General features: G+C 53.1%; 1 protein-coding gene across 6 annotated transcripts in view; it reads right to left on the bottom strand.

Moving 5' to 3' along the window:
• AARS2 (alanyl-tRNA synthetase 2, mitochondrial) overlaps positions 1-27419 on the bottom strand; it is a 39139-nt gene that overhangs the window by 1265 nt on the left and 10455 nt on the right. For 3 of the 6 annotated variants that reach the window (XM_030034346.2, XM_030034349.2, XM_030034347.2), the window contains 9 exons: positions 26924-27064; positions 26149-26286; positions 25637-25746; positions 24401-24509; positions 22253-22375; positions 21702-21812; positions 20738-20821; positions 20488-20598; positions 19534-20097 (listed from right to left, as the gene is read on the bottom strand). In XM_030034346.2, coding sequence (XP_029890206.1) covers positions 19927-20097; positions 20488-20598; positions 20738-20821; positions 21702-21812; positions 22253-22375; positions 24401-24509; positions 25637-25746; positions 26149-26286; positions 26924-27064 — 1098 coding nt within the window. In that variant the 3' untranslated portion in view covers positions 19534-19926. Of the gene's footprint in view, positions 1-4282; positions 4383-19533; positions 20098-20487; positions 20599-20737; positions 20822-21701; positions 21813-22252; positions 22376-24400; positions 24510-25636; positions 25747-26148; positions 26287-26923; positions 27065-27419 lie in introns of those variants that run through there. The other 3 variants (XM_030034348.2, XM_041128463.1, XM_041128464.1) reach the window with 3 other exon arrangements.

Genomic DNA, 27419 nt, shown 5'->3' with positions numbered 1-27419 from the left:
AGATGGATGGATGGCAATGTCAGAGGTGAGGTCAGCTTCCTGCAAGACCAAGAGAAGGTAACTGACATGTAGTATCTTGTGCCACAACATCCCTCAGCTGAACAGCGCTTTGATCCCAAACAGCTCCTCCTTTGTGAAGGGTGTGAGCCAGACTGTGCTCCCCAGATGAAATGTCTCAGGTCCTTCCCCTGCACAAGGCAGCTCCCTTCTCCTCTGCCCTCCCAGTTTGTGCTGCCTCAGCCAGCACAGGTCCTGCTCTCCCTGAAAGCTTTGTAGCTGGCTTTGCTAGTGTTTCTTCCTCTGCTCCTTTCCCCTCCAAAAACCATCTGAGGAAGGGCCTGCAAAGGAACTGGGAAAAAGGGGAAGAGAGGCGATCTGTGAAATGCCGAGAACTAAAGGAGAGGAGCAAAATGATTCATGCTGTACTGTAGCAAATATGTCAGCAGAGGCTTCTTCAAATGCACTTGGAGCAGGTCCGAGAAGAGAGTAATTGTTTCAGAATGAGAGTCAGGAAAGGGTGGAGATGGCAGTGGCAGGGCATCTTCTGGCACAAAGCAGGAGGATGAAAGGCACCAAGGGCAGGGAAGCTGTATTTCCTGGGAGGCACTGGTGTACGGATGACAAAGGCAAAGGCTGTAGAAAAAGGGAGTCTGGTCTGAAGAAGGGTGGGTGTAGAAGGAGAAGGAATGGGTGATAGGCAGATGTGAGGACTGGGAGTCCTTTCTCTGCGAGGCTCCTTGCCCCCAAAGGAAGGTGCTGTGATGGCAGGCTACCATTGAGGGGAAACAGAAGAGGCCTGATTCTCCACAGCACGCTGACCCAGCTGAAATGCAGTTCTTGTGCTTGATGGCCTTCAGCAGAAGGGCAAAGCACAGCCAGATGACAGTGAGGTGGCATTAGTAGAGGAGAAGTGACTGGGAAAAATGTTTTCTCTCTGCTCAGTCCTTTGTCCTATTCAAAAAGCATCTGTGTCACTCTGTCCCCCAGGCCAGTCACAGCTAATTGGAGCTTCTGATGGCTTTCCTGACCTTTTGGAAGCAATTGTTAAAGGCCAGCTGTTGGGGAAAGCCAGTGCAGCATCGGTGGCCTAGGATTATTTCATGGCAGCATTCCAGCAGATGATCTGATTGCCAGTTTACTGATGGCAGATCCATGATTTTTAGAGGGTATGTAACCCATGGCACATGCAGGACTGCCAAAGGGGCTCCTGGAGACTGAGCGGGAGACACAGCTGCCCTCAGGCAGAGCCAAAACCCAGCTCTAGAAACAGTGCAGCCCCTCCATATACGGGATGAAGCTCACTGAGCAAAGCTCGCCTGCAGCGGGAGGTCAGCCAATGTGTGCTACCTAGCTGTGGGCCAGCCCCAATGCAGGGTGGCCCCAAAACAGAGGCAGACACCTCGGGGGGCCCGTGTCCGGGCTGCTGAGGAGCTTTCCCTTGACCTGAGCTCCACAAGTCAGCTCAGCTGACTCTGCCATCCCCACTTGGCATTCAGTGTGAAGCCAGCAAGAGCGAGGCTGCCAGCGTGCGACAGCCAGCCCCCAAAGTGTCTGAATCAACCCCATGCCTACGGTGCCTGGGGAGGCTGAGTCTGATGCTGAGTCACCGCTTGTGCTGCATCCATTGCCACCACCCGCAGCATGGTAAGAACACCCCACCGGCTGTGCTTACTGCCAGGAGATGGGCCTCTTTCACCACTGCATCCCCTCCACCTTGGCTGCAGGAGTCTTGCCCAGCCAGAGCTAATGAGCCAAGCTAGTTTCCATAGCCAGGTTTGCTAAGCATGTATTTAAACACTGGAGAAGTGTTGTAATTCACTATCAATAAGCCAAGTCAACAGCATTAATGCACGCTCCTTCCCACCCACTCTGCATACACATCAGTCACCTATGCTGAAAAGGCTGTTTTAAATGATATACAACAAATGGGGTCATGTAGTAAATTGCCAGTTTATGCCATTTAACACCCAGATTAGGCTGAAATGTAAATGATACTAAAACTTCTAAAAAAAAAGAAATCACACTTCCCTTCCCAGGAAGAAGCTGACAGAAAGCCACTCACACAGCCAACTTACACTGCTACCTAGCATGCCTAACAAACCTTCTTCTGTTGAACCTGTTTTGATCTGGAAAGAAAAGATTTCTGCTCTTTTGATTCACTCCAAAGCCCAGAGAGACCAAAAAAGAAGAGTTGCATGGAAACCGGTGACCTTTGACTGATGCCTCCTACCAGCAGTATGGTGATTCAAGAAATGGAACAGCTGTAAACACTGCATTTACTGGAGAGTTTGTAAGTGCAGGAGAAATTCTTTCTGAGGATGGTTATGCCCCCAGCCAAGATCGCATTCGCACTGAAGCTCAGTCTACCCAGAAATCGAGGAAGCTCTCACATCACTGCAGCAGCACCTTGAAAATGCCAGCTGTTCTGCAGGTGGCCTGGCCTTTCTGCTGTTACCTCTACTCCAGGCAGGCTAGTGGGGACATTGGCAAGTGATCCTGAGTGCTGGCTAACACCACTGATCCCGTTGCCACCTGCATGGACTTGCCACGCTCCCTTGCACTTTGAAAGGCTGATGCTAAGCGTGCATTAAGACAGCATATTGCAGGCTCTTCAAGGGGCTGAGTGTCAGCAATGGGCTTTAAGTATGTTACAAAAAAAGCCTGCCGAATGAGGAATCTGTTTAGCTTCAGATATAATGGAATTTGTCCGTAATGGGAGATTGGGCAGAATGAGGCCAGCTGGCCATTTGGGAATATGGTTAATGTCATCATGGTAATCCAGGCAGTGCGAAGGGCCAGCACTGGGGTCTTGGCTATCTGTCGGCATGCCCAGGTAAGGGTCCCTGCCCAAAGGAGGTGTCAGAAACACGAAATCACTTTAGGACCCGAGCATTGCCCACTGCAGCCCTGGCCACTCCCGGCAGCTGGCTCTGTCCTGTCAGCCCCCGGAGACTCGGAGAGGAATCTCTCGCCCCCGGGAGTCAAGGAAAACATTTGGCTGCTGCTGAACGCCACCCCGCCCCGCCAGCCCCATCAGCCCAGCTCCCTGAAATGCCGGTGGCGCGACCCGACGCTCCCTCCTCCCAGCGAAGCTCCTCTCCAGAGTCCCCGAGAGGGAAGAAAACTCATTAGCCCGGCCGCTTGATTAAGACTAAGACCTCCAAACTGCCGGGTGGGGGGGATGTCCACCGCGGCGACGCGAGGTCACCGGGAGAGGGATGCCGGCAGCCCCCGCCAATACCGCGGACGCAGCCCGGGCGTGAAACGCACGGCGTCCCTCCTCGCCCCTCGGCCCTGGGAGTTTCCTTTGCCGGCTCTGCCGGCTGTCCCTGCCCATGGCTGCGGGGGAAGGGGGTACGAACCGCCCGGCCGCCTCCCCCCGGCCCGGCCGGCCCTCACCCGCCGCCGCCGCCGCCGCCGCCGGTCGCTGGGGACGCGGCCGTTGCCGGGGCGGGGGCGCTGGGCGGTGGAGGGGCTTCTGCGGGGGCAGGCCCGGGGTGAGGGGAGCCCCTCCCGGGCCGGGCACGCGTGGCAGCCCGAGGGGGGGGGGGGGGCTCGTGGGGGAGCTGGTCCCACGTCGCGCCGGGGGGGCGCGGGGGGGTCCGGGCCGAGCCGGGACTGGTGAGCAGAGCCCGCGCAGGGTGCGGCGCTCCGCGGGCGGCTGCCACACGCTCCGCCTGCTGCCAGGGGCTGCGCGGGGCGGCAAGAAACAGCAGGGAGGCGGAGGAATGGGATTTGGGATGGTGCTCCCCCCGTCACCCAGGCCCACCGAAGCTGCTGGAAGCCAGTGCTGGCGGCCCGCGACGCTGGGCCTTGGTGGGAGCCCTCTTTTCCAGCGTGGAAGGCGTGCGCGAGCTGACCAAATGTCCCTCACGCCCGGCGCTGGCCCATATGGCTGCTCCAGGAGTGTTGGTGGGGGTGTTTGCTGAGGTCCCGTACACTCCTGCAGCGGCAGCTGCTGTGGCATCTCGGCAGCGTGGAAAGAACCGGGCAAGTGCTCTGTGAATGACTAGGTGGCAGTATTCAAATGGTGAACGCTTTGCTGTGCTCAATATACTTGTTTTGTTGCACGTTCGTATTGTAAATCTCACCAGTATTTGCAGCTTACTTGCTAAAGATATGCCGTCGGTGCCTGAAACTGGCTTGCGTCAAGGCCTCACATTTTGGGGCTGTTACCCCTGAATGACAGATCACAGGCAGGTCTGAGGGGGAGGAGAACAAATCTGAGAACTCCACCGACAGCAAGAAGATCTTGGTCCATCTGCTGCGTGCCCATCTCTCTTCCTTGGCCTGCTCCTTTTTTCATTCTGCTAGTGAGCACCCTCTTGTAGAGCAGGGGAAAGACCTGAATCCTTGGCAAGGCAGTGACTGCCCACATAATGCTGTGGAATATAGAGAGTAAACAAAGGGATGAAAACATGCATCTCTCCTTTCCCATTTCTCAGATCTAAGCATTTCAGTATTTGCCAGTAGATTTTCAGACTGAAATGTGGCTTTTTTTCGCTCCTTCAAAATGCTGATGTGCTCAGTAGCAGGTACATGATGAGCGTAGCCAGCATGTGCCCTGTGGAAGCATACATAAAACTGGTGCCAGGTCTCATGATAGTCTTGCAAGTCCCATAATAGCTGGCATTTTTGGGAAGCTGTGCTGACTTTCATATAAAATATACCTCGTGGTCATGAAGAAGATGTTACAAATGTGATCCAAGATTACCCGAAAGGCTCAGCAACAAAACAATAAATGCAAGGAGGCATAGATGAAAAAAAAAGGATCAAGATTTTGAAGCTTCTTTTGTGAGTTTCAAAGATGGGGAGTTAGACTTTGGCAGCAATGTACTCCTTTTCTAGGTGTGGCCTGATTTTGTCACTCAACTCCAGAGAAGACAGTGACACTGCCTGTGAGTCAAGCTGGTGTTTAACGCAGCAGGGGTGTCAGAAGCCTTGCAAAGCCCTTCACAAACTCTGGCCCCATACTGACCATGTTATTCCTGGGAACACATCTTCAGGGCTTTCGAGATCTTGAAAGGCAGAAATGAGAGCAATATAAAACTAGAAATATTTTCTCTTGCATTGATTCCCATGCATGTATTCAGCTTGACTCCTGCATTCCAAAGGAGATAGCCAGACCAGATCCACAGAAATAGCCCCCCTGAGTTACCTCCACAGTTGTGCTCAATTTCTGAGCTGAGCCTTTAACAAGCCATCAACACTGAAGTCTTTAGCCCACCTCATGGCTAATATAATGCAAATGGCATGTTTTGAAGACTCCACAGTCCAATGGAGTCCAGCTGTGTCTGCCCAGAGTCATTGGTTCCCAGAGACAATATTGCCCAAGTATGGCAGTCAGTTGTTGAACTGGATGCAATCAGATGTTGAATCACATGCTGAAAACAAGTAGTGCTAGCCAAAAAATAGCTGTGTTGTTAACTTTATACTACCTTAGCATTTATTTCCATGTGTGTAAACATTACCATGTGTTTCCAGTGGGGTGTGCAGTGGCAGTTGCTCCTCAAATGTCAGAGAGTAGCTGACTGTGTGGAGGGTAAAATATCCATATCCATTCCCATACCCATTCCCATTCCCCTTCCCTCTGTTCACATCTGAGGGAGGGAATGGTAGAAAGCACTGCTTCCTGGCCTTAGTGAATTGAGCATCATCCTACCAGCAAATCCCAGCTGCCTTCTGTATCCCTTCAGCTGCTGGATCTCAGATGCCCCCCAGGCAGCGCCTATAATGGTGGTGTGCGTTATTGGCTCTGCCGTCTTTGCCTGGAGTTTGAGGACAGTGTAACAGTAGTCGAACTTCATATCACAATAAATAAATAGGAGAGGAGCCAGGTCTTGCAGTGCCTTGTGTGGGAGGAACATATCCCACAGGGCATCTTCTGCTGCTAGTGCGAAGATTTGGGTGCTGTTCTGCAGACAGAGCTATGGCCGTAGGGTGACAACCTTTTTTAGTGTCCCAGGCATGATGGACTAGAAACATGTTACCCTATCTGGCTTTTCCCACTCTGATTTTTTTGTCTCTTTGAGGGCATTAGTAAGGACTTGCTGGGAGATGAGCCTTGTGGGGATGAAGGCAGCAACATGTCAGCCTGGGAAGGGGAGAGAAGGGAAAATTCTTGCTTTATCTGCCCATCGCTTAAAGCTTACAACTGGGTGTGATTTCCAGAGCTGTGGCACCAGAAGCTCAGGCTTTGTCAGAGAGCTCCAAACCTCTCCTCCATCCCCAGACAGTCTTTCATAGCACCACGGGCTGTGCTTGCTGAAGATCATCCAGGGAGACAGACTGGTGGCCTGTATGCAACCTGTGTGCTGCAGGGACCTGCAGCAGTTAAAAGACCAAGTTGCCCATCCATGGCTGGCCTGGGGAGCTCCCTCTTTTGACCTGAACCTCTGCTCTTACGTTTCCCTTCTCTGTGGCTGTCTTGCTTTCTTTTGGCAACAGGCTCCAGCAAGAAGCAGAGGCTTGCTGCTCTCAGAGAAGATGCTGGATGTGGCTCCTCTCAATCTAGGCATCTTCCACTTCAAAGGGAGCAGCTGAGAGAAGGGGACCCAAGCGGACCCTTGACCCAGCAGCTCAGAGCGCAAGGATTGCTGACAGCCATGCAACACCAGCAGTGAAGCTGTGCCGGGTGTTGCTGGAACAGGGACTATTGCCAGGCATTGCCTAGTGCCAGAGCAGCAGTGGACAGCGCCCAGGCACAAAAAGGTGCCTTTCCCTCCTGCAGCCTGCTTTGCCTGGCCACCAAGACACCCCGCAGCCAAGCAGCTCTCCTCTCCTCTAATCTGCTTATTGGTTTCTCCCTGGTGGGGTGGCACCAGCACCAGCTGTCTCTTTGGGGACTGCACAAACACATCTGGTGAGGTTTTTGCCCACGGCAAGCAGCAGACTGTTCGCAGTGCCAGCTGGAGGTAGCAGGCATGGAAGGGACACCCCCACCCGTGCACATGTCCACCCAGTCAGCTCTGCTAGTGCATCTCCTGCAGCCCCCTTTGTCCTCGCATCACACTGTGATGGCCAGAAGTCACCACACCAGTTCAGGATATCATTTTATTTGAGTCCTCTATGCCACGTGGGGCAGCTTCTCTAGCTGATGCCTTCAAGCTGAGGCAACCCCCATCTGTCAGATGCGGTTCATCTCTCCGGAGGGAAGAACTGCGGGCGCAGCTGAAGAGCAGGTTTGAGAGGAGGCAGTTGGTGTTTGATGTCTGCCTGACATCAAAGGGATTCACTAGGACAGGAGCCAGCAAGGTTTGTCCTTGGTGCTGGGGGAGTCCTCTTGCATGGATGGCTTCTACCCTTTCAATGAGGAGCACAGTAAGTTGCCAAAACTCAGGGACTCAGCAAATTGAGGATGCTGAGGAGCAGGGACTGGCTCCAAAGTCCCGTCTCCAGGCCCTCCTCTGGCTGGCTCCCTGCAGCTCTTGCTGGAAAACACTGCTTAAAAGCAGCTGGCATCTTCTGGAGTCCTGGGCGAAGCAGCAAAAGAAATGGCATCCCTGAAGGGGGAAAACACCCCCTTGCACAGCCAGCACTGAAGGACGAGGGAGCAGGATGCTCTCTGTGCTGCCGCTCCTCCCAAAGCTTTCCGCTCTCCCTGTTTCCCAGCAGGAACTGTGCAGCTGCTGACAGCTATTAATAGACGGGGAGAACGTGGGTTTTGTCTCCTACTGCTTCCTGGGATGAATGGTAATTACCCTTAATTAGACTGGATTTGGTTCCACCTCCTACCTTCCAGCCCCCTTGCCTGCACTGGCAGGGAGAGACAGGCCCATCTGCTGTGTGTGCCGGCTCTGTGGGGAGCAGGGCTTGGCAGCGGGAGCGGAGACTCGTCTCCCTGGGATGTCCTGAAGGCCTTGCCTACAGATGCTGTGCAAAGGGAAGGAGGCAGAGCCTGCCAGCTGGTGGGCTGCAGGAGCTCATCTAGCCCTGGCCTTTCTAATGGCACACAGGAGCCCTGCGGGGGGGGGGGGGGGGGGGTGGTGTGAGAGAGAAATGATCCCACCAGAGCCTGCGGGTGTGTGTGGGTTGGATGCTCTCTCTTTGAGATTAATTAAAGAAACAAGACAGGGGAAGAAATGATCAGGGGATCTGACCTGTCATTATGGTTGGCATCCCCACCACCATGCATCGCACCAAGGTCTGTGAAAAGGGGCATCCTTCCTCTGCTGCTGGTGCAAGCCAGTCCCAGGATATGCCTGGACTTGTCCCCCATCTCCCACGGGGCACAGCCCAACTGCCATGGGGATAGTCAGGATACAACCTGCCCAAGGGGGACGTTTTTTTCTTTCTTATGCCACTCCACCTCTGGTCTGAACTCTGAAGCAGGAAGGTTTCTTTCATCCAGGTTACTTTAGTACAGATGCAAAAATAGTGCGGGAGGTTTTCTTCATCCACTGAGGCTGTGCCTCCCAGGAATCACATCCCAAGAAGATGGAGGCAAAAGTCGATGGCTGTTAAACCTTTCCTGTACATCCCAGGCTCTGGCTCTGGGGCAGGATACCCTCCGCTCCGGTGTTTGCCCAAGATGCTTGGTAAGGCTGCACTTCACTAACCCCACCTCTGTGCCGTCCTGCCCATCTGAACAGCCATGGTATCTCAACAAAGCCTTGCTGCTCCCCCAAAACTTGGATTTATCCCTGCTTGGTTCAGCTCAGCGGCTGGTAACACTTTCCACTGCGGGAACCCCTTTCCTTCAGTGACCCTTGCTGCTTGTAGCAGGGTGAGAGGAAAAGGGCAGACACACTGCCTCATCCTGCCAAGCTGAAGCTCCCCAGGGAAGACAGTTTATTTGCCTTTTCTTAGTTTTTAATTTTTTTTTTCCAGATCGTGTGTTTTCTTGACTGAATCATGAAAACCTTCCCGCAGGCAGGATCTGTGCCCAGGGACCTAGTGGCTCCCATTTGCAAATGCCTCTCTCTTTGCTGCTGGAGCCCCCTCTACTTCCCTCGCTCCGAGATCCCTCCAATGTCAGGCCAGAAGACTCAGGTCCCTCTGCTGCCTCCCACTCAGCCCCTTGTGTTGCATCCAAATGCCAGATGGCACACTAGGCTTGGGCAGGAGCTGTGCCAGGCTCCCCTCCCTTTTTCTCCATCCTTCAATCTACAGAAAAGAGATGGAGAACCAGCACTGCCAGATTTCAGGCTGCCACGTTTGCCCCAGCTTCCCTGCTCTTCAGCCCCAGTTGCGGTGGGATTGACGTGGGAGGCGCTGGCAGAACCCCAGACCAATGGCTGCCTGGGAAGCGAGGACCTACTCTGAAGCTCCCCCCTGTGCCCAGCTCCCAGGCTATGCTATAATTAACAAGCAATACCTAGGACATGACCACAGCCACTGCTTCCTCCACGCTCCCTCGCTCCACTTCCTTACTTGTCGTTCAGCCGGGGTTGCTCATCACTACTTGGTAGTTCCCTGCCTGCAAAGCACAGGTCTGGAGGTTCACCAAACTTCTGTTGGGCAGGACATGCCCCAAATCCTCCCTTATTGAAATGAGAAGGAGGAGGGGAAAAGCAGAGCAACCATCCTGCCAGAAAGCGTCTCAGAGGCTGTGGGCAGCAGAAACGCCCTATTTGTGAGTCCTGCTGCAAGCGCACGGCTGTGTTTGGGCAGCAAAAGGGACTCAGGGAGGATTTGCTCAGATATTCCCAGCCTTTCTGCTTCAAATGGCTGCGTTAGCGCAACGCCTGCTGCTTTTGGCTCAGAACTGGGTGGCCCTTTGAGCAATCCCTCCTTTCCTGGAGGGACTCTGACACTTTCCCCTGGCTCTTCTTGATACTTAGGGATGGGCATCTCCATTAGCACTGCCTGAGCTCTAGGGTCTCCACTGTCACTACGGCATCACAGCAACCCCCACAGATCCTGTCCCTGGAGCACACGTCCCCTCACTGCCACATCGCTGCCACTCATCTCCTGGGAGGGGATGGGGAAGACAGCTCCCTTTGTAGAGTCCAGAAGGAGACATGCACAGAAACAGGGCTAGCTGCAGCAGGTCGGGCCATGAAGGAGGTAATTAATGTAATAACGCTGGTCACTGAACACTTGTGATAGCCTTCCTCCTCTGCACCTCTATTCCTGTGAAATGAGGTGCTGTTGTGTCCTCACCAAGGGTGCTGCATGCAGCCAGCTCCCCTCAGCCATGCTGGCCACGTTCCTCCCTGCCCTGTGCACTTGGCCACCAGCTGCATGGCTCTCTGACATAGATGGTGTCACCTCGCTTGACAAACCTGGCAGAGGGAGGGGAGAGGAGAGGAGAGGAGAGGAGAGGAGAGGAGAGGAGAGGAGAGGAGAGGAGAGGAGAGGAGAGGAGAGGAGAGGAGAGGAGAGGAGAGGAGAGGAGAGGAGAGGAACTGGCTGCATTTTCACTTGGAGGAGGGAAAGCATCTAGTTAGTGACTTCTATTCCTGCCTGGGCTTATTGCAGCCTTCACGACATTCAGAGCAGGTGTGATGCTTTTCCCTTCCCAGGCTGGGGATGAGAGTTAGTGGGAGGCTGTTTTCCAGCACTCTCATGGAGATACTCTATTGGTTTTGCATGGTCTCTTTTTTCCCCGGGGTGGTCCATGTTTTGCATTTTAGCTTGTGACTCTGTGTCATTCCTTTCCCTGTCCCCATTTCCACCTCTCCCTGCTGTGGCTTGATAAACCCAAGGTGTTTTTGACAGGGGTAAGTGCTCTAGACACTTGTGGAGGGGGCTCAGGTCCTATAGCACAGGCAGTGCACAGGGAAATTTTGAAAAGCCCAGGGCAGGCAGTGCAGCATCCTTCCCTTATGTGACCACCAGAAAGCAGCTCAGAGGACCAGGGGCTTTGTTACATTTGAAATGAGGTCATTGTCCCTGCTTGCCTTATTTACCTTCAAAGCCAGCTTGGCTGCGATACCCCTTGTGGAGGGACACCTGATACCCCTTGCAGGGGGCCACCCCTTCCCTTGAAGGCTGGGGAAGCTCCTCAGAGCCTGGCCCACGGAAGAGGGAGACCACTGGGGAGGTGCGTGAGCTCTTCCAGCACCCCTGGGACAGCTGGGCTGCGTGGGCTGGGGAGGTGGGTGTAGCTGGGGAAGAAAGCACCTCTTCCATCTCTCAGACCCTTGGTGTCCCACAGCAGCACCTCTGTATGTCCTGTGTCAGCAGTTGCAGGGTCTGGTGTGGGGCAACTTGGGGGGGGGCAGAAGGGGGGCCCCATCCACCCCATCGCAGCAAGGGCAATGTCAGGGCAGTCGCTGTGGCGGCAGTAGGACGCTGATGGGGTAGGACAGCCTGGGAGCTTGCGCTCCAAGGGCTGCTGAGTTGACACTGTCCTTTGGTGCCCTCTTCCCACCCCAGCGGGGCCTGGCACTGGCAGGGCTGGGGAGCTGCCAGCTGCCATCACTGTCCCTCCAGAGCTGCGCTTTATGACAGATCCGCTTCCCAGCACTGCAGCACCCAGCTCCCAGGCACTGCCGGCCCTGCAGTGGGGTGTGGGGGACGCGGCTGAGCCCCAGCCCCCTTCATGTTCCCTTTCAGGGCTCGGCCGGTGGAGCCGGGGAGCCCGAGGTGTCATGCTGCATGCTGGGGGGAGCTGGGTGCATGCTGCTGAACGCCTCCGGCTGCAGCTATCTGCCACTTCTTGTCTGCCTGTCTCTACTGTGTCCAGCAGAATCGCAGGCCAGCTCAGGGAGAACCACCGGGCTTCCCTCTTGTGCCCCATTGCTGCATCAGGATCGCACTGGCAAAGGGACCTGGGCTCAGCCCTGGCATGCTGCAGGCTCTTCTTGCAGCTGCTGAGCTGGGCTGCCTGGAAACAGCACGCTTGAGGGTTTGTTCAAGGGCTGGAGCTTGCCTGATGCCTGCAGGGTGCCTTTGAACGCATGAGGAGTGACCCAGAATGTTCCCAAGGACTTCTGAAGTGCCAGTGATGTGCCAAGCCCGGCTGTTGCCTCTGTGCCTGGCCTGTCCCCGGGTTATGCCCTGCGGTGGTTTCTCCAGGCCAGTGTAAAGCCTTCCATCCCTGATTTCTAAGCCCAGCTGTACCCCTCTACTGTAAGGCCTCCATCTCTGCCTGCTAGGGCCAACTCATTCCGCTTGGCTGTGCTTTTTAGCTGGACTGCTTGGTGGGTCTCTTCTTCCACCTCCCGGGCTGGGTGTCCTGGGTGATGCTGCTCTCCTGGGGCTGGGGGCTCCAGCCACAGAGCCCTTGCTTGTGGTTTTATCAGCAAGGAGCCACCAGCGTGGGAGCTCCCTGGCCCTCAGATGTGGACAAGGGTGTCTCTTCTCCTGGAGCCCGACTCTGGCAGGGAGTGGTGGTGCCCATAGCAGGGACAACCCAGACATCCCACCCTGTGCTGCTGCTGTGGGGTCATGAGAGCCGGCAGCTTTCAGTTTGCTCTCAGGGCAACCAGCCCACTGCAGGGAGCTCTCCTGGCTCTCCGGACCATTCCAGGTGGGTGATTCCTGTGTTTTTAACAAGGCAGGGGAAGAAGATTAAAAGCCCAAGTGAGCAATGCAGCCAGGCTGAGCCAGGAAACGTCAGAGATGTCTCTGTCAACACGGCAGCTGAGGCAAGCGGGCAGGCAGGCAGCTTCTTAATTATTGATGGTGCTTATAAATAAACGCTAGGACAGGGAGGAGGTTACAGCGGAGCAGAGGAGCTGCTTCTGGGTGGGGGAGGGAACCTGAGAGCTCGCTTGTTTTAAAGGTCATTTAGTTTTGCATCTCTTTCCCCCTTTCTCCACAAAACTCAGTGATATTTGAGTTGATGGATTATCTTCCTTGTGCATCTTCTTGCACCTGCCTAACTGGGCCAGCCAGGAGGAGGAGGCGAGAGGAAAGACACCCACAACTGGGGACAGCGAGGGAAGGAAGGGGGAGGGAGGAAACACCATCTGAAATGTGGGACAAACAGGCAAACGAGGAGACAACAAAATTAGTAGAGCAGCAAATCCCAACCCAAGTGTAAATAATTCTTCACCATGTGAAAAGAAGGTCTACGTAGGCTCAGATTTATCTTCCCGTTCCTGGAGCTCAAGCCCGGGCAACCTCTGATGCAAAGCAAGAGGGAGGGAAGTGCGTGAAAGAAGGCTGGGCAAGGACTAGAAGGAGATGCAGGGATCTTGGCTGGGGACTGGAATAGTTACCCAGTGTCTGTGTAGCCTCAGGGACTTTCGCAGCAGGCTTGGGGTGGAGTGTCCCCAAAAGACCAGACAATCTGATGTCAATAGCTCTGGGATAGGGATCCCACAGCCAGCTGAAAACACAGGAAGGGTTTTGGACTGGAATTGCAGCAGGACTTCAAGGTTGACAGCTCCCATGGGAATCTTCAGTGACTGTGGATGGTAGAACTTCACAACTTAGTCTGAAGCTCCCCAGCTTGCAAAAGTGACACACAGGTACTGGGTGCAATACAGACTCAGGTGAGATGGAGCTCCTTCCAGTCTCTCCCACAGCACACCTGGCAGGACAGAGTCTCCTTCCATCCTCTCTCCTGTCTCAGGGGAACCTGTGGTGGGCAGCAGCGCCCCAGTGCCTGGGGCTGGTCATGGGTGTAGCTTTACTCATTCTCCCACTGGGAGCCTGCTCTGGTTGCATGATGGCAGGGTGAGTGGCTCTGCAGTGCGTGGTGGATGCAGCAGTACCTGGCTCTCTGGATGGTGGGTCTGGATGCAGACCAGGTAACACCATGGCAGCCTCACTGGCACACCCTCAGTGCTGACATCCTGGGCCCCCCACCAGCCACCATCCAGTAGACTAAGACCCAGAATGGCATAAATAAATCAAAATTAATCCCTCAATTTCTCACCAGCAGGCTGCACCCTGGTCAGGAGGGTGGGCTCAGTAGCAGGGTGCTCCTGAAGGCAGCTGGGATGGTGGTGGCATTGGTGGTGGGGAGGATGGAGGGGGAGTGGGGCCCTTCTCCCAGCAACATGGGTTTTCCTGGTGCTTTCTGGAGGAGACAGGAGCTTGGGCTGCAGCTGAGCAAGTGGCAAGCCACACAGAAACGCCAGCTGCAATTCAAGCTGACGAGCTGACTGCAAGGCGCCGGCACTTTCACACAGGGAACCGGCTGGCTGTGAAGGGCATGCAGCAAAGGTGAGCTGCCAGGATTCCCCATGAAATGCCTCTCCTGCTTCGTCAGGCTCTTGGCGTGCCGCTGCGGATAGCACTCTGCTGTGGTGTAAGCTCAGCTCTTTGCCCAGCAGTGCTCCCAGGGAGCTGGGAGCTCAGAGTTCCCCTGCCCCTCATCGCCAGGCCCAGCGGTTGCTCCTACCCTGCCCGCATGCCCTACACATTGCCTGTTCCTTAGCTGAACACTTCTAGGACAGAGCCATCCCCTCCTTTCCCAGGTAGCTGGGGTGCAGATGAGCAGCAGCACCAGCTCGAGGTGGCCCTGAGCTGCTCCCGAGGGATGGGATGTCCTGCCTTGCCACGAGTGCTCTGGTTTCATGGGTTCACCACTGTTGCCTTGTGTGTGGGTGCTGCTCGGTGTGGGTGCCGAGCTGCTGCAGAGGCAGGGAGCCTGTGTGGGGGGTGGTGTGATGGTGAGAGCCCATGAAAGCCTGCATGTAAGAGGTGTGTGTGGACGTGCGAGTTTCTGGATTGCATGTGAGCACACATGTACACGTGTGGCATGACTAGTTCAGTCCATGCTATCCCTATACACGTTGCCTTCTGCATGCATGTGTGTATGCAGGAGTGCCAGCCTGCACAGGTTAGCGGCTGTGCCAAGCCCATGTGCTCATGCTGCAGCACATGCAAGTCCTGCTGCATGCGAGGTGATGGGAGGGAAATCACACCTGAAATCATACAAAGGGAGATCTGCATATGTGCAGGTGCAAATCCTTACAGCGGGTGCTTGGGAGGTGTGTGCTGGTGTGTGAGGGTATCCCTGTGCATGCAGGGGGACTGCTTCTTCTACCTGCTGGTGGGCTGGTCCTGGGGGTGTGCCTCAACCCAGGGACTGGGGGGCTCAGTGCCACGCTCAGCTGCGAGCTGGGAATGCACATACTGCTGCTAGCCCTAGGGAAATGGAAGGTGGTGTGGCCGATGGGTGCTGGGGAGACCCCAGGTGCTGGGGAGACCCCAACTGCTCCTCGTGACCCACTGGCCATGTCCTGCAGGCACTGGTGGCAGGGATGGGGTGTCCCAGCAGGGGAGGAGCTGTGCTCTGGTTCCCTGCACCAACCCCTGAACTGCTCTCCCTCCCCGCAGGGCTCAGCTTGGACATGCTGCATACATTCAGTGTCTCTGGGAGATGCTCAGCTCCAGCCATGAGGGACCAAGCTCCACAGCTTTTGAGCCTGTGGCTCAGCATGCCTTTGGCATCCTCTGCGTGGCTTGGCTCCGCTACCACCACTACGATCCTAGCACCTTCCTGGAGCGAGACCCATGGGACCCAGGGTGCAGCGCCTCAGGTCCCTACAGCAGCCTGCCCCAGGGGTGCCTAGGGAGACCTGGGCTTCTCGCAGGCACTGCATGCCAGCCTCTGACTCTGCAGCCCAGGCTATCGGGAGCAAAGCTCCTGGAGAAAAGCGGGCGAGAAGAGACAAGTGTGCACTTTCTGCTTCTCTTTTGCCGAAGTCAGGTAGTTGCTTGGGGTTGGGGTTGGCAAGCCCTTGCATTGCACGTGCCCTTAAGGGACCTTGGGGTCCATCTGGACTTATGGAGGTGTTGCCAACCTGACAGCACCTGTTCACAGCAAAAACCCCATCATCTCTTTAATTAGTTTCCCACTTCCTGCCGTTCCTTCTGTGTGCGTGTGTTTGGAGTTGCAAACGTGTGCCCAGGGTACTGCTCGCACCTTAGATCCTTGATGATTGTAAGGGACTGTAAGCTGCTATTTTGGCTGGAGAACTACATTTAAAACTCATGTTTCATTCCCCTAAGCCTTACCAGTTGAGCACTGCTTGACCGGCCATGGAAATGCAGAGCATCCCAGGCAGAAATGTGGCAGCTACTGCGGCTGCAGCATGGGATGTGAATGCATTGTCCTTCTGCAGCAGGCAAAGGGGACAATGGGACACAAGTCTGTGCACTGGGGGTTCACCAGGAGAACAGCAGGAAATTCTCTCTCCTAGGATCAGCGATGGCCTGGCATGGCCACAGCTCAAATCCCAGCATTCCTACTGCAGCAACCCACTTTACCAGCCTGGGGTGATATGGGCACCACAGATGCCTCTACAGACTACTCTTTGGTAGGGTAAAATCCTTTTTGTCCTTCAGTTACAGAGTATGTTTAGTGCTACTGAGCTTATGATATCTAGTAAGATCATGACTTGGTTATGCTGTGACCTCATCGATAACCCACTTAAATCCTTGCAGACTCAGAAAGAGGAAAGGAAATACTGAATTTCATGCCCAGAAAGGCCAAGAGCAGCAAAGGAGGAGAAAGAAAATGGGCTCCAAGCTGGAAGGTCTCCCCAAGACTGCCCTGGCTGAGGCAGGAGAAGAGCCAGTGCCATCACAGCAGGCTGCAGCCCTGCTTGCTGACCAGGTTGTTCTTAACATTTATAGGAAGGCAGCGCAGGAGATGCAGCACCCCTAGGTGCAGGGAGTGCTGGGGCTGCTGCAGATGCAGAGAAGGGACTGAGGTTCCAGCTGGAAGTGCAGAAGTTGAGGAGCACGATTAGCAAACTGGTGTGGAAAAGGTATAGGACTGGCCTGATCCCACACGGTGCATGGCTGTTGCAAAGCAACTGCTCGCAGCCTCAGCAGGTCTTTCAGCTGACACCACAGGTAGCCATGGGCACAGAGAAGCTGGGGAGGGCTGTGCAGATAGTTGAGTGCTCCCTTCTCAAAGATGTGCTGCTACCATCTCCAGAGCTGTTTGATGAGCTGTGGGACTTGGTCCTCAGCAGCCTCCTGCCATTTTGGGCTGCCTTCTGGAAAGCCTGCCTGCAGAGGTCACCCAAGACCACCCACAGACCCCACATAGGATGGCCAGATTAAAACACCCCTACTCTGCTTTAGGAGCTTTATAATCCTTGCTCACTGGCATGCGTGCAGTGTAAGGCTGTGGTGGGCCTTTCCCATTGCCCACCTTCCAGTATTGCTTGGCTAAGCTGTAACTGCTGTCACATAACCAACACCTTTTGGTTCCCCAAATGGCCTGGAATTGGCTGCAGGATCATTAAGCCTTCCCCTAGTGCCCCTTCGTGGGGGTAGGGGCTTATTTCTCACTGTAGGGCTGCATCTGTCATCCTGAGAGCAGGGAGCTACTTTTCCCATGGGACATGGAGGGGAAGAGCAGACCTGGGGTGCCGAGCCATCAGGCCTTTGCTGCTCACTCACTACATAGTGCTGAAAGCCCAACAGCTCCCACAGCGGAGATGGACCTCCTTCCAATGGCTCCAAGAGCCACCGCTCCGGTTGCCTCTGCAGCAGCAGCCCTTGGCCCTCCAGAAGATCAACAGCAGGGGCTCAACTTCCCTGTGAGTAAAGGCATTACCTTGAAGGTCAGTGCACAGACCCCTGCCCCGTAAGGGACTGGGCAAAAGTCTACAAGAGGTCAGTGGTTTCTAAGCTAAAAGTCAGGCCAGAGGGGGTTAATTTTGTAAGGCTGCTGCTAACAAGCTCAGGCTCTGCTTTTGGAGCATGGCGCAGGAGCAGCTCAACCCAGCATTCCTCTCCTCCTCCCACACCTACTCTCCAATACCAAAAGAAGACATCATCTCCTGGAGCAGCTATTAGCACAGTAACACAAAAGCATCCCAGGAAAGCGCTTTCCCAGTAAGACAGAGCAGCCCTTCCCCTCCCCACATCTGGTACCGCTGTGGTGCAAGTGAAACACAGGAGCTGTGCAACACTGGGCACTAACACTGCTTTCAACTGATGGCACAAACCATCCGCTGGGACTCCATGCATCCGCTCCAGCACCCTACCAGCCTTGTCACAAGGTCCCCGAAGTGCTGGGCTGGATGTTCCAGCCCTTCCCTATGTACAGGTTCCTTGTAGAGATGTTACAAGCACCAGCAGCACCTCTGCATCCAGAAATGGCAAGAAATTTGAGAAAGCACTAGGCTGCTCTGCTACAGCATACAGGAACGGAGGCAGGGTCTGGGGTGAGCAACAACCTGCCCCACTGGCAGGGTGATGAAAGAAAGGGGCCTGTGCACCTCTCTGATGGCTGAACTCAGGGCAGCAGGGCCAGGTGCCCAGGGACCTTGGCTTACAGTCCCCTTTGCAACAAGCCCTGCTTTAAGCTCCCTGGCTGGAAGTAGTGTTACTGAATGAAAGGTTGAAGGCCTGTGCTCTTGCTGCAGCTGTCAGTGCTTTGGGGGAAGAGAGGAGGACAGTGGGGAGCACCACCAGCCCTTAAAGGCTCCCTACTCCTTCTGCCTCTGAGTGCTCACATTTATGTCTGGCACTTATCCAAGTGCAAAACCAGCTCCTGGCACTTTGCAAAGATGACTAGGAGCCACATTAAGCCTTAGGGACCACATATGAGATTTTGGGCTGGACAGCCACTGACATAGGGAAGAAAACCGCATGTCCTCTAGTGATGCCTCTAAGTCCACCTCCCTTTTTCCCCAGGTGAGCTGTTCACTGAAGAGAGAAGGTAGAGGAGGCTCTGCTCACAGCAACTATTCACCCACTCCCCCTCAAAAAGACAGCTAAGAAAAGTGGAGGGAGTATCTCTTTAGGAGACTGGGCCATTCCCCACTACAACCTCTTTACCAATCCTTATCTATGTGACAGCAATTTCCGCTCCCCATCCATCAGTATCACTGTGCTTCCACCCCTCCTCCCCCCCTCCCCAAAAGCATGCAGCTACTGCCTCCTCCACCTCACTCCACAGTGCCAGGCAACCCTACCTGCTGGTGAAATTCATCCCTGTCAGCCTGCTGTTGCTGCTCACAGGGTGAAACCTGCTTGTATCACTATCCTGTTGCACCTTTGCCTCAGCTACCATTTGTGATCTCTCTTTATTTAGGTTAATACAGTATCTAAAATAATGGTGCTTTGGCCAAGAGCTCCAGACATCACTCTAACAATGCAGTCTGAAATGTCTTTATGAGTTGAGTTTCCTAGGTCTACTAGTGTTTGTGAAAAGTGACCAGTTTAGGAGGGAGACCTGCTCACCTCAAGGCTAAGTGTCCTGCTGCAGGGAATTCCGTGCTGCAACACAACAGTTCCCATTCACACAACTCACCAGATCCATGGTGGTTTTTAGGTAGGTGCTGGTATGTGAGAAGCCAGTAGGCAGTGTGAGAAGGAGGGAGTTATAAGGGAGTGGCAGGAGGAAACAAGGATAAGAACATTCATCCAAACCAAAGAGGCAGAGGCTGGGGTGATTTTGTTCCCTCCATGCTTCAGTACTGCAGACTGGCTTCAGCACTACCTGCTGCATAGCCTAACAAGGCTGAGACTGCAAGCAGGGTGGGACTTGTCTTCCGATTTCTAAATTACAGTAGCATTTTTAATCACAAGGGTGTCCTGAGTTCTGCAGTAGGATAGGACTGCTTACACAAGAGTGTATGCTGACTTGTAGGGCTGCAGGGACAGAACAAACCTCTCTGCCAGAGCAGGGGGGAAAGAAAAAACAAAAGAAACATCAGGGGATCAAACACTCTCTGCCATTTAATGGCTTTAGGATAACACTGTGCCATCTCCCCATGCTCTCATGGGGCCTCTCTGTGCTGATCTTGTGGCAAGAACTCCACTGTTCCAGAAGCAGCAGGATCTGCTGCTGCAACTGGTGCTTTCTGAGGCTCCATCCCTGTATGTCCATGCTGAGAACAGGCAGCATTGTTCTGTCAGTGGGATCAGGAGTGGGGTTCTGCTGATCCCTGATGGCCAGAAGCCAAATGCTCCGATGCAGTGGCTGCAGCAACATTCAGTGTGGGAGCTGCTAAACCTTTCAGATCAGCAGAGTATAATGTGTGCTCTGCACCAAGTGTCCACGTAGCTTACAGCTAGGCTGCATACAGCTGTCCTGCCACCAAAGCATCACAGTTATTTCAAGAGTTTACTCTGAGCGAACTCCAGTGCAGTAGTCAGGGCTCCCTGCATGCCCTTGGCATTTCCACTGCCCTTAGCGACGACAGGAGAACCTCCTGCCTTCCCTTCCATCTGTGTACAGACAGCCATGGCCCAGTCAGCAGCAGAGAACACAGGGAGGCAATTCTGGGGAAGAGACACAGAGCAAAATAATTTGGACTGTGGAGCGCTCTGCCGCCTGGATAAAGAAAAGTAACAACATTCTCTCCTCACCCAGCCTGGGCCCTCGCTACCTGAGGTAGTCAACTGCAAGGACTGCAAAGGCTGAGCTTACATGTCAATGCTGTGTCCTGCTCCTGGGCAAACATGGCTTGGAGGATCCAGGGATATTTGTGCCCAGCAGAGACTGAAACCATATCTGGTCCCAGTACGGTCATATCAGGTCCTACCCCTGCATGATTAACCAGCAGCACTGGGCAGAATCCCAGGAAAAGCCTCAACTGGGACCTGCTGAGCTGTGGGTCCAGCCCCCTTTTGCAGGCAGGTTCCCTGTGTCTCTACCAGGGTTCTGCTTACCTTGGACACCTGACAGGCACAGAGCACCTCACCAGAAGCCTGAGGGCTGAGCAGCAGGACTGATGTGCCAGGAGACTTGTCACACAGCTGGTTCACTACCTTCATTAGGATCTAGGAGAGGTAGGGAGAAGAGAGGTCAGGCTACAGCAGAGACGACTGGCATGCAGCAGGAAACATGCCCAGCAGCTCCCTCTTACTCTATGCAGCACCTGAGGAACCACTGGGCCAACAAGTAATGTGGATTACTCACAGAGAGGGAGTCAGCTGGGACAGTATCAATGATGACAGGTTGGTTGCAATGTTTTGCTAGCATGCTTTGCGCCTTCTCTTCAGCCTGGAGGAGGAAACACACAGAACTTGAGGGGCTACAGGTGGCACAGTGTGGGATGGATGGGGATATATGCATGTAACATACGTACATAGGGAATGGAAGTGCTGCTCTGTGGGATAGATGGGAAATGTATGCTAGCAGAAGTCAAAGTAAGACTGGCAGACTGAAATCTCCACATGGAGACCTGTACAACCCTCCTTCCTCAAAAGCAAGCAGAGATGAACCCCTTTCAGAAGTGGAGTAGACAGTGACCTCTTCAGTCTCCAGCTTCTCTCCTGGACCTACACATTGCTGGATGACTCAGGAAGGCTCCTGTGGCAAGACACTCCTACTTTACAAAATGATAGTGCTTACTGAGAACATTAAGTCACCAATAAGCATTTCCAAAGGTCTTTTAACGTAAATTGGCAGAACACAAATGCAGTGGGAAGCCACAGCAATATACATATGGCTGGGAGAAAGGCTCTGTCCTGCCACTGTCTTACTGCAGAACCTTGTAAAGCACACTATCAGGGCTATCTCATTTTCTTCATGTATAAAAAGGGAGGTGATGCCTATCTGCCTGTTTGTGTTTGCCAAAAGTGCTGATATGGGGCTCTTCACCTTCACAGGCAGAGAGACACAGGGATTTTGCAGGTGCCAAAACCCCAGTCAGTTCACAATTCACTGCCATTTTAAATGAGGGCTCTGGTTAATGCCAGTGAAATCAACCCAACACAGGGCTTATGTTGCACTGTGTGTGATTGTACCTGCTTTCTCCTGCCTTCTAATGGGACTCTAGTGACTGAGTGGCTGTGAAGTGTGACAGAGACACCAGGTCCACTTGTGTATGCCACACAGTGCTACTAGCAGGCTGCAAGTTAGTGTGCTGCTGCCACAGTACCTGCTGCATCTCCAGTTTCTTGACGGCTGTGTTGGCTGTTCGCTGTAGCACTTTGAGGATAGTCTGTAGTTCTTTTCTTTGCCACTGGGGCATTGGAGTGCTAGCCACCATCTGCAAGACAATTTGCTGTGTAAGGTCACTAAACTGTACCTAGACATAAACTGCTAGTACTCTGGGAGGTCAGGCTGGAGCCTGGCCTCTTCCCAGACCCTCCTATACCCCTATGTGATCAGGCCAGCCAGTCACTGTGATGTGTAGCTTTCTCCTTTCAGCTGAGCATCTAAAGCCTGGGGAAGAACGTGGGAACCCTTTTTCACTGCTCTACCCTCCCCACCATTGCCTTCTCTGACACGCCCTCTGGCAAGAGGTCATCTGCAGCAGAGGCACCTGGACACTGGTAGAAATCTTTGTGATCAAAGAGGCAACAGCAGGTAGCAACTTGCCCTTGCTATTGACCATGGTAAGATGTGAACCTGGTAGGGAAGAAGTCATGTGCCTCAAGTGTATAGAGCCCATGCTAGGATCCTTCTGTACAGGAGTGTAATCCTTACTTTGGTCAACTGGCCCACTTCTTTGGAGAGGTTCTGCATCTCAGGAATTGAGGTACTCCTCTCCTTCATTCGTAGGGAGACAGAGTCCACTTCCATAGCCAAGCACTGGCCTGCTTCCCGGGCCTGGAGAGATGGAAAGAATGCTTCAAATGCATCAACAGAAAATGAGCAGGGATGGAGAAAGTGGGGAGGCAGCAGGGTCATAAACACTGAAGTGCTGCTCAGGATACAGTGGGAAGACACCTACAGAGGCTTTAAGAACAACTGTCCCCAAGAGACTCTGAAATAGAACATTCCTCTCTAGATTTGAAACCAACACTAGATGGTCACACCCAGGGGACCAAGCTGTTGTGCATTTATGTTTCTTCAGTACCTTGCACCAAATGATCAGGATTTCAAGAAAAACTTGGGAACCCCATTGTGGCAGTATAATCCCCCACCCCCCCATCCTGCCAGCAGGAAACAAAACTTCTCCAGGAAGGGAGAAGGGGAAGGAAACCCTGGAGGCTGCAGGTTGAAATTTGAACTGGCCAGTCGAGATGCGCCAGGTACACCGAGGTGACCCTCCTGGCCAATAGAATTAAATGACCACAGGTCAGATTCGACAGGGGTATAAACGGGGTCCTGCTGGAGGACATGTTGGCAGTCCTCCTTGGAGCAGCGGGTCTGCAGTCGGGGACTCCCCCTCGGGTTGGGGCACCGCCCGAGGTAACTCCTCGAGGGACAGAGCCCTCAGCTTTTAGGTGAGTGATAGGTGCATTTTGAGCCATCACTTTAAATCTTGGGGATTCTTAAGTCGGCTGTGTAGTATTAATTCTCTTTACATCGAGCCTGTGGTTTTATAAGATGTTACCAGACTTCTAACTAACTTTTGCTGAATAATAAATCTGAGTTTTAACACCTGTTGGATTTGGTTAGTCATGCATCTGTAACACCCATTTATGTCTCAGTGCTCTTTTTTCATTAGCAAATGCAATCTTGAAACTACTGACTGGAGAAGCTAAAGGAACACTAAAACTAAAGGAAACTCGTCAGCTGTTCAAGCTTATTTCCTGAGTTCAGCTGATCTTGGTGTATTTCTTATTGCTTTCCCTAACACTAATGCTACTATTAATTAAAAAAGCTAATACAAGCTTTTTTTACCAGTTAACAATCTGTATGGTTTGGAGCATTTTCTCCCTGCCAGATCTTTGTGCCCATGGTGGTCCTGCAAGACTTTAGACCAGGACAGCAGAGAGTATATAAAAAAAGCCATGGACAGTGAAGACTGCTCTGCCTAGCTAGGATACACATCCTTTGTTTCAAGTCACTCCCTCATGCCTGCAATCTCCCTTGTCTGATTAACACATGCACACAGCTTCTCTTGGGGGATCTCCAGGTCGGTACTTCCAGCAAGGCATGCAGATGCACCCTGCAGCTTTTCATTCCCCTGCATGAGGAAAAGCCTTGCTAGGGACACAGATGCGCAGGGGACAGCCAGCCAAAAAGCAACAGATTTGCAGGGGTGGGCTTTGCCTTTAGTCTTCCCAATTCACAGTGACTTCCCAGTGACAGTGAGTCACTCTACTCTGACTGCAGCCTTAAAGGAAGCAGGCAAGTTTGTGGGGCCCCTGACACTTCCAGATATTCAAAGGACAGAGTGATCCCATGGACCCAATAGTAGGTTTCTTACTTTTTATACAGACCCAGCCAGACCAGAACCACAGTTTAGCAGGAAAAAGACTAAAGAAAAGAAGGAAAAGGGCTGTAAGAATGAGGCCAGAGCCCTGTAATCATAAAGTGCAAACCCAACTGTGATAGGCAGGAGGTGAGCAGGAGGTGAAACCAAAGCACAAAGGATCACACCTTTAAATACCTACCTGGGGATTGAAATTTATAGTCCAGATGCTTCCTGATATTTTGTGCCAAGTTGTTATCTTGGAAAAGGGGGTCTGAGGGGAGGAATGAAGGTCAAGGAGACAGGAGACTAGGAAAGGGGAAGTGGAGGTGAATAGTGAGGTACAGCAGCAGAGCTGAGTCCAGGGGTGAGGGGGGAAGCCAGATCAGGCACAGCAGGGAGAAACGAATTGCCTATGCAGGAACCTTACAAAGCTGGGTCCCTCTGGCATTGCCTTGACATGGCAGAAATCTCAGTTCCCCCTTTCTTACCTGTTTGGCTTGTCTCCCTGTCACTGCAATGACACGGCTAATCCCTTTTACAAGCTGACGCTCACTGATGATGGCCAGATCTTCCATAGCTCCTGTTTGTAGAAGGTGCCTGCAAAGTCAGCAGAGAACAGGAAAGAGAATAAGCTGCTCTCTGGGAACAGAAATCGGGAAGCCTGCAAAGACAAGTCTCAAGTCCAGCAGTCTCTCCCCAGTCCCAATAGCTTCAATCCTTTCCCATCCCTAAAATCCTGATGGCACCCTGTCAGGCAAGAGACAGCAGAGTTGAAGCTACTCCAGAGGAACCTCTGTGCTACCTGCCCAGCAGGCTGCTGTCAAATGGTGCATAACAGCTAAGTTCTGCTTTGCTTTCCTCTCCTTTCCTTCAGCAGTACAATGAATTGGGATTTTTCTCTTCTACTCAGCTGCTACTGAACCTTGTAGAAAGTAATTTTTGCCTCCAACTCCACCACTCTCTTGTCAGACTAGCTCACAGACTGGCCAGTAGACTCCAGTCACAGGGTAGTTGTGCAGTGACAGTGCACTGACAACCTCCCCTTTCCTTCTTGGCTATTCAACACTGGATATGAAAACAACTACAGTGTCTCAGCTTCTGTTACCACAAGTAGTCATTTCAGACAGCTTCACAAGAATTGATCATCTCCACTCCCATCTTGTCCCACTACACCCACAAGATGATCTCATGACTAGAAATTGCTCATTTTCAGCTGTATCTACTCAAAGGCCAATTTGTTCCTGGTTTTTTTTTTTTTTGTGTGTCAGCATTGTCCTAAGATTGATTAACTCTTCTTCTGCTCTCATTACTGCTGAAAGCAGAAGAGGGCAAAGATAACTAATTAAAATAATCAGAGCAGCCTCAAAATCTCACAACGGTCTCAGAGTCTCCTGCTGGGTCCCCAGCCTTCCTGCAACCTCAAAGCCAAAGCACCATAACTCTGGTGTGATAGGCCACACATCCCTTTCCCACACTGCTGGTGCTCTGCAGCTTCCACGTTGATTTCAGACTATGAAGCAAGGAAAACCGCTTTGCATTTCACTAAAGTTTTCTCACGCTGGGACTTCCAAAGCTTCCTAACTAGCCCATCCTGTCCTCAGAACATCTTTTCGGTGAGGAAACTTAGTTGCACAGGGACAGGGAGTAGAGCTTGCAAGAACGTCTCTACCTCAGCCACCAGTGCCCACAAACACACCTTCTGACTGCAAGTAAAAGTCACTTACGTCCCACAGCAGAGCTCCACAGAAGTCTGCATTGCAGCCTCAGAGTTGCAGGTCAGCACACTCTCCACAGGGACCCCCAGGGACACTATCCTCACTGGATCTGGATACCCCTGACAGAGGAGACAGGGATCAGCAGCTAACAACATGGTGCTTCAGGGGCACTTACAGACTAACTGGCTTCAGGTGTCTGCCTCATTTTTCCCCTATTCTAGAGTAGCCTGCGTCAGGGGCAGCACTGCTTCTCCCCCACAGACAGCCACCATGGGGAGAAAGAAACAACTGGGTGACACTACAAGCTTTTGGTGCAAAGAAATGAGCAGAAACCCTCCACATCCCAGCCTCCACGTTTTACAACCCAGTGTCCTGAGATCTCATCTCTGTTCTATTTTCCTTCCTGAGTTTTGGGAGTCAATTCCCTTGCAGAAACCTGTTCCGTCAACATCTCCTGTGGTCCACATGATTCCTGCTGAAGGAGAAGGCTTATGAAGATGTGTGCTGCCATCCTGTCATACCTCATCCACTGCACGGAGTCCCTGAACTCTTCTTGCCAGCACGAGGGGCACCTCAGCTGTATGAACAACCTCATTTCGTTTGATCACATCCTGGACCACTTGCTCCACTTGCTGCAGCTGCTCCGCAGTCACAGGGCCCTGAGGAAGTCAATCAGCCACCTTCAGGAGAAGCCTCCTGAGAGGTACAGAACAAAGGAAGAACTGGTGCAGGGCCCCCAGGCAACTCAGCTTGGGCACACCACTCTCCCTGTGTCTCATCTTCCCTACTTGTAAAAGGGAATTGTAAGCATCATTACCCTCCCACCTCCTCCTCCCATGAGGCATAAGGATTTTTGATCCAAGAGCATCAAACTCTTTAAGAGAGATGCTGCAATGAGTGACAGGTTACCAGGGCCAGTGCTCAGCCTGACCCAACAGCTTTCAGTTCCCAACCGCACTCACCTGGATGACCAGCACAGACATCAGATATGAGCCACAGCCAAGCTGGTGAATCTCTCAAAGACCCCTTTGCACTACTCAGGTCAGTCCCATGACCACTGGCCTTGCTAAGTCCTTTCCCTTCTGACCCCCATTCATACCCTCAGCAAGCCCTGCTTAGAGTCAGGTCAGTGCAAAGTGGAGCCAGTCATGTCCAGAGGGCCAAGTTTCATTGCTCAAATAAAACATAACCTATCTCTAAAGGAGTCATTACGGTGAGAGGAGAAGAATCCCTGGAGAGAAGGCCAGTACTGGGACATTGGTACTGCTGAGAAAAGAAAACAAAATCCAGAGTAACCTTGGTATCGAAGTCAAAGCGCAGCCACTCTGCTGTCACATGGGACCCTCTTTGCTCTGTGTTGTCACCCAGGACATGGCGGAGCGCAAAGTTCAGCAGGTGGGTAGCGGTGTGGTTCATCATGCAGGCCAGCCGCTGGGCCTGAAAGCACAAAGTTGGCAGGAAGTGCTGGTTCTCCACAGCTCAGGGGAGCAGGGGATGGCATGAAGAGATAAGGGAAAGGTTGCATGTGAGGGGATGGGAGAAGATGGGGGGGGGGGAAACAATGGGTAGTACAGCTGTCAGATTAATTTATGTCACAGGGCACATCTAACTTCTTTTTCCCCATGGGATCACATCTGTAAAACAGCAAAGGTTAGGCTGGATATTTCTGGACAGACCAATGGCTCATAGAAGATTCACTTGTGAGGTCTCCTTCCCACTGCACATCACAATGAAGAGCAGTCTCAGGAATACAAGGGACAAGGCTCTACTGTGCCCAGGTTACTCAGGACAT

Source organism: Aquila chrysaetos, chromosome 13 (genome assembly GCF_900496995.4).
Source record: "Aquila chrysaetos chrysaetos chromosome 13, bAquChr1.4, whole genome shotgun sequence".
Taxonomy (NCBI): Eukaryota; Metazoa; Chordata; class Aves; order Accipitriformes; family Accipitridae; genus Aquila; species Aquila chrysaetos.
Note: the sequence above shows the minus strand (reverse complement) of the source record. Positions and strands in the feature narration are given on the sequence as shown.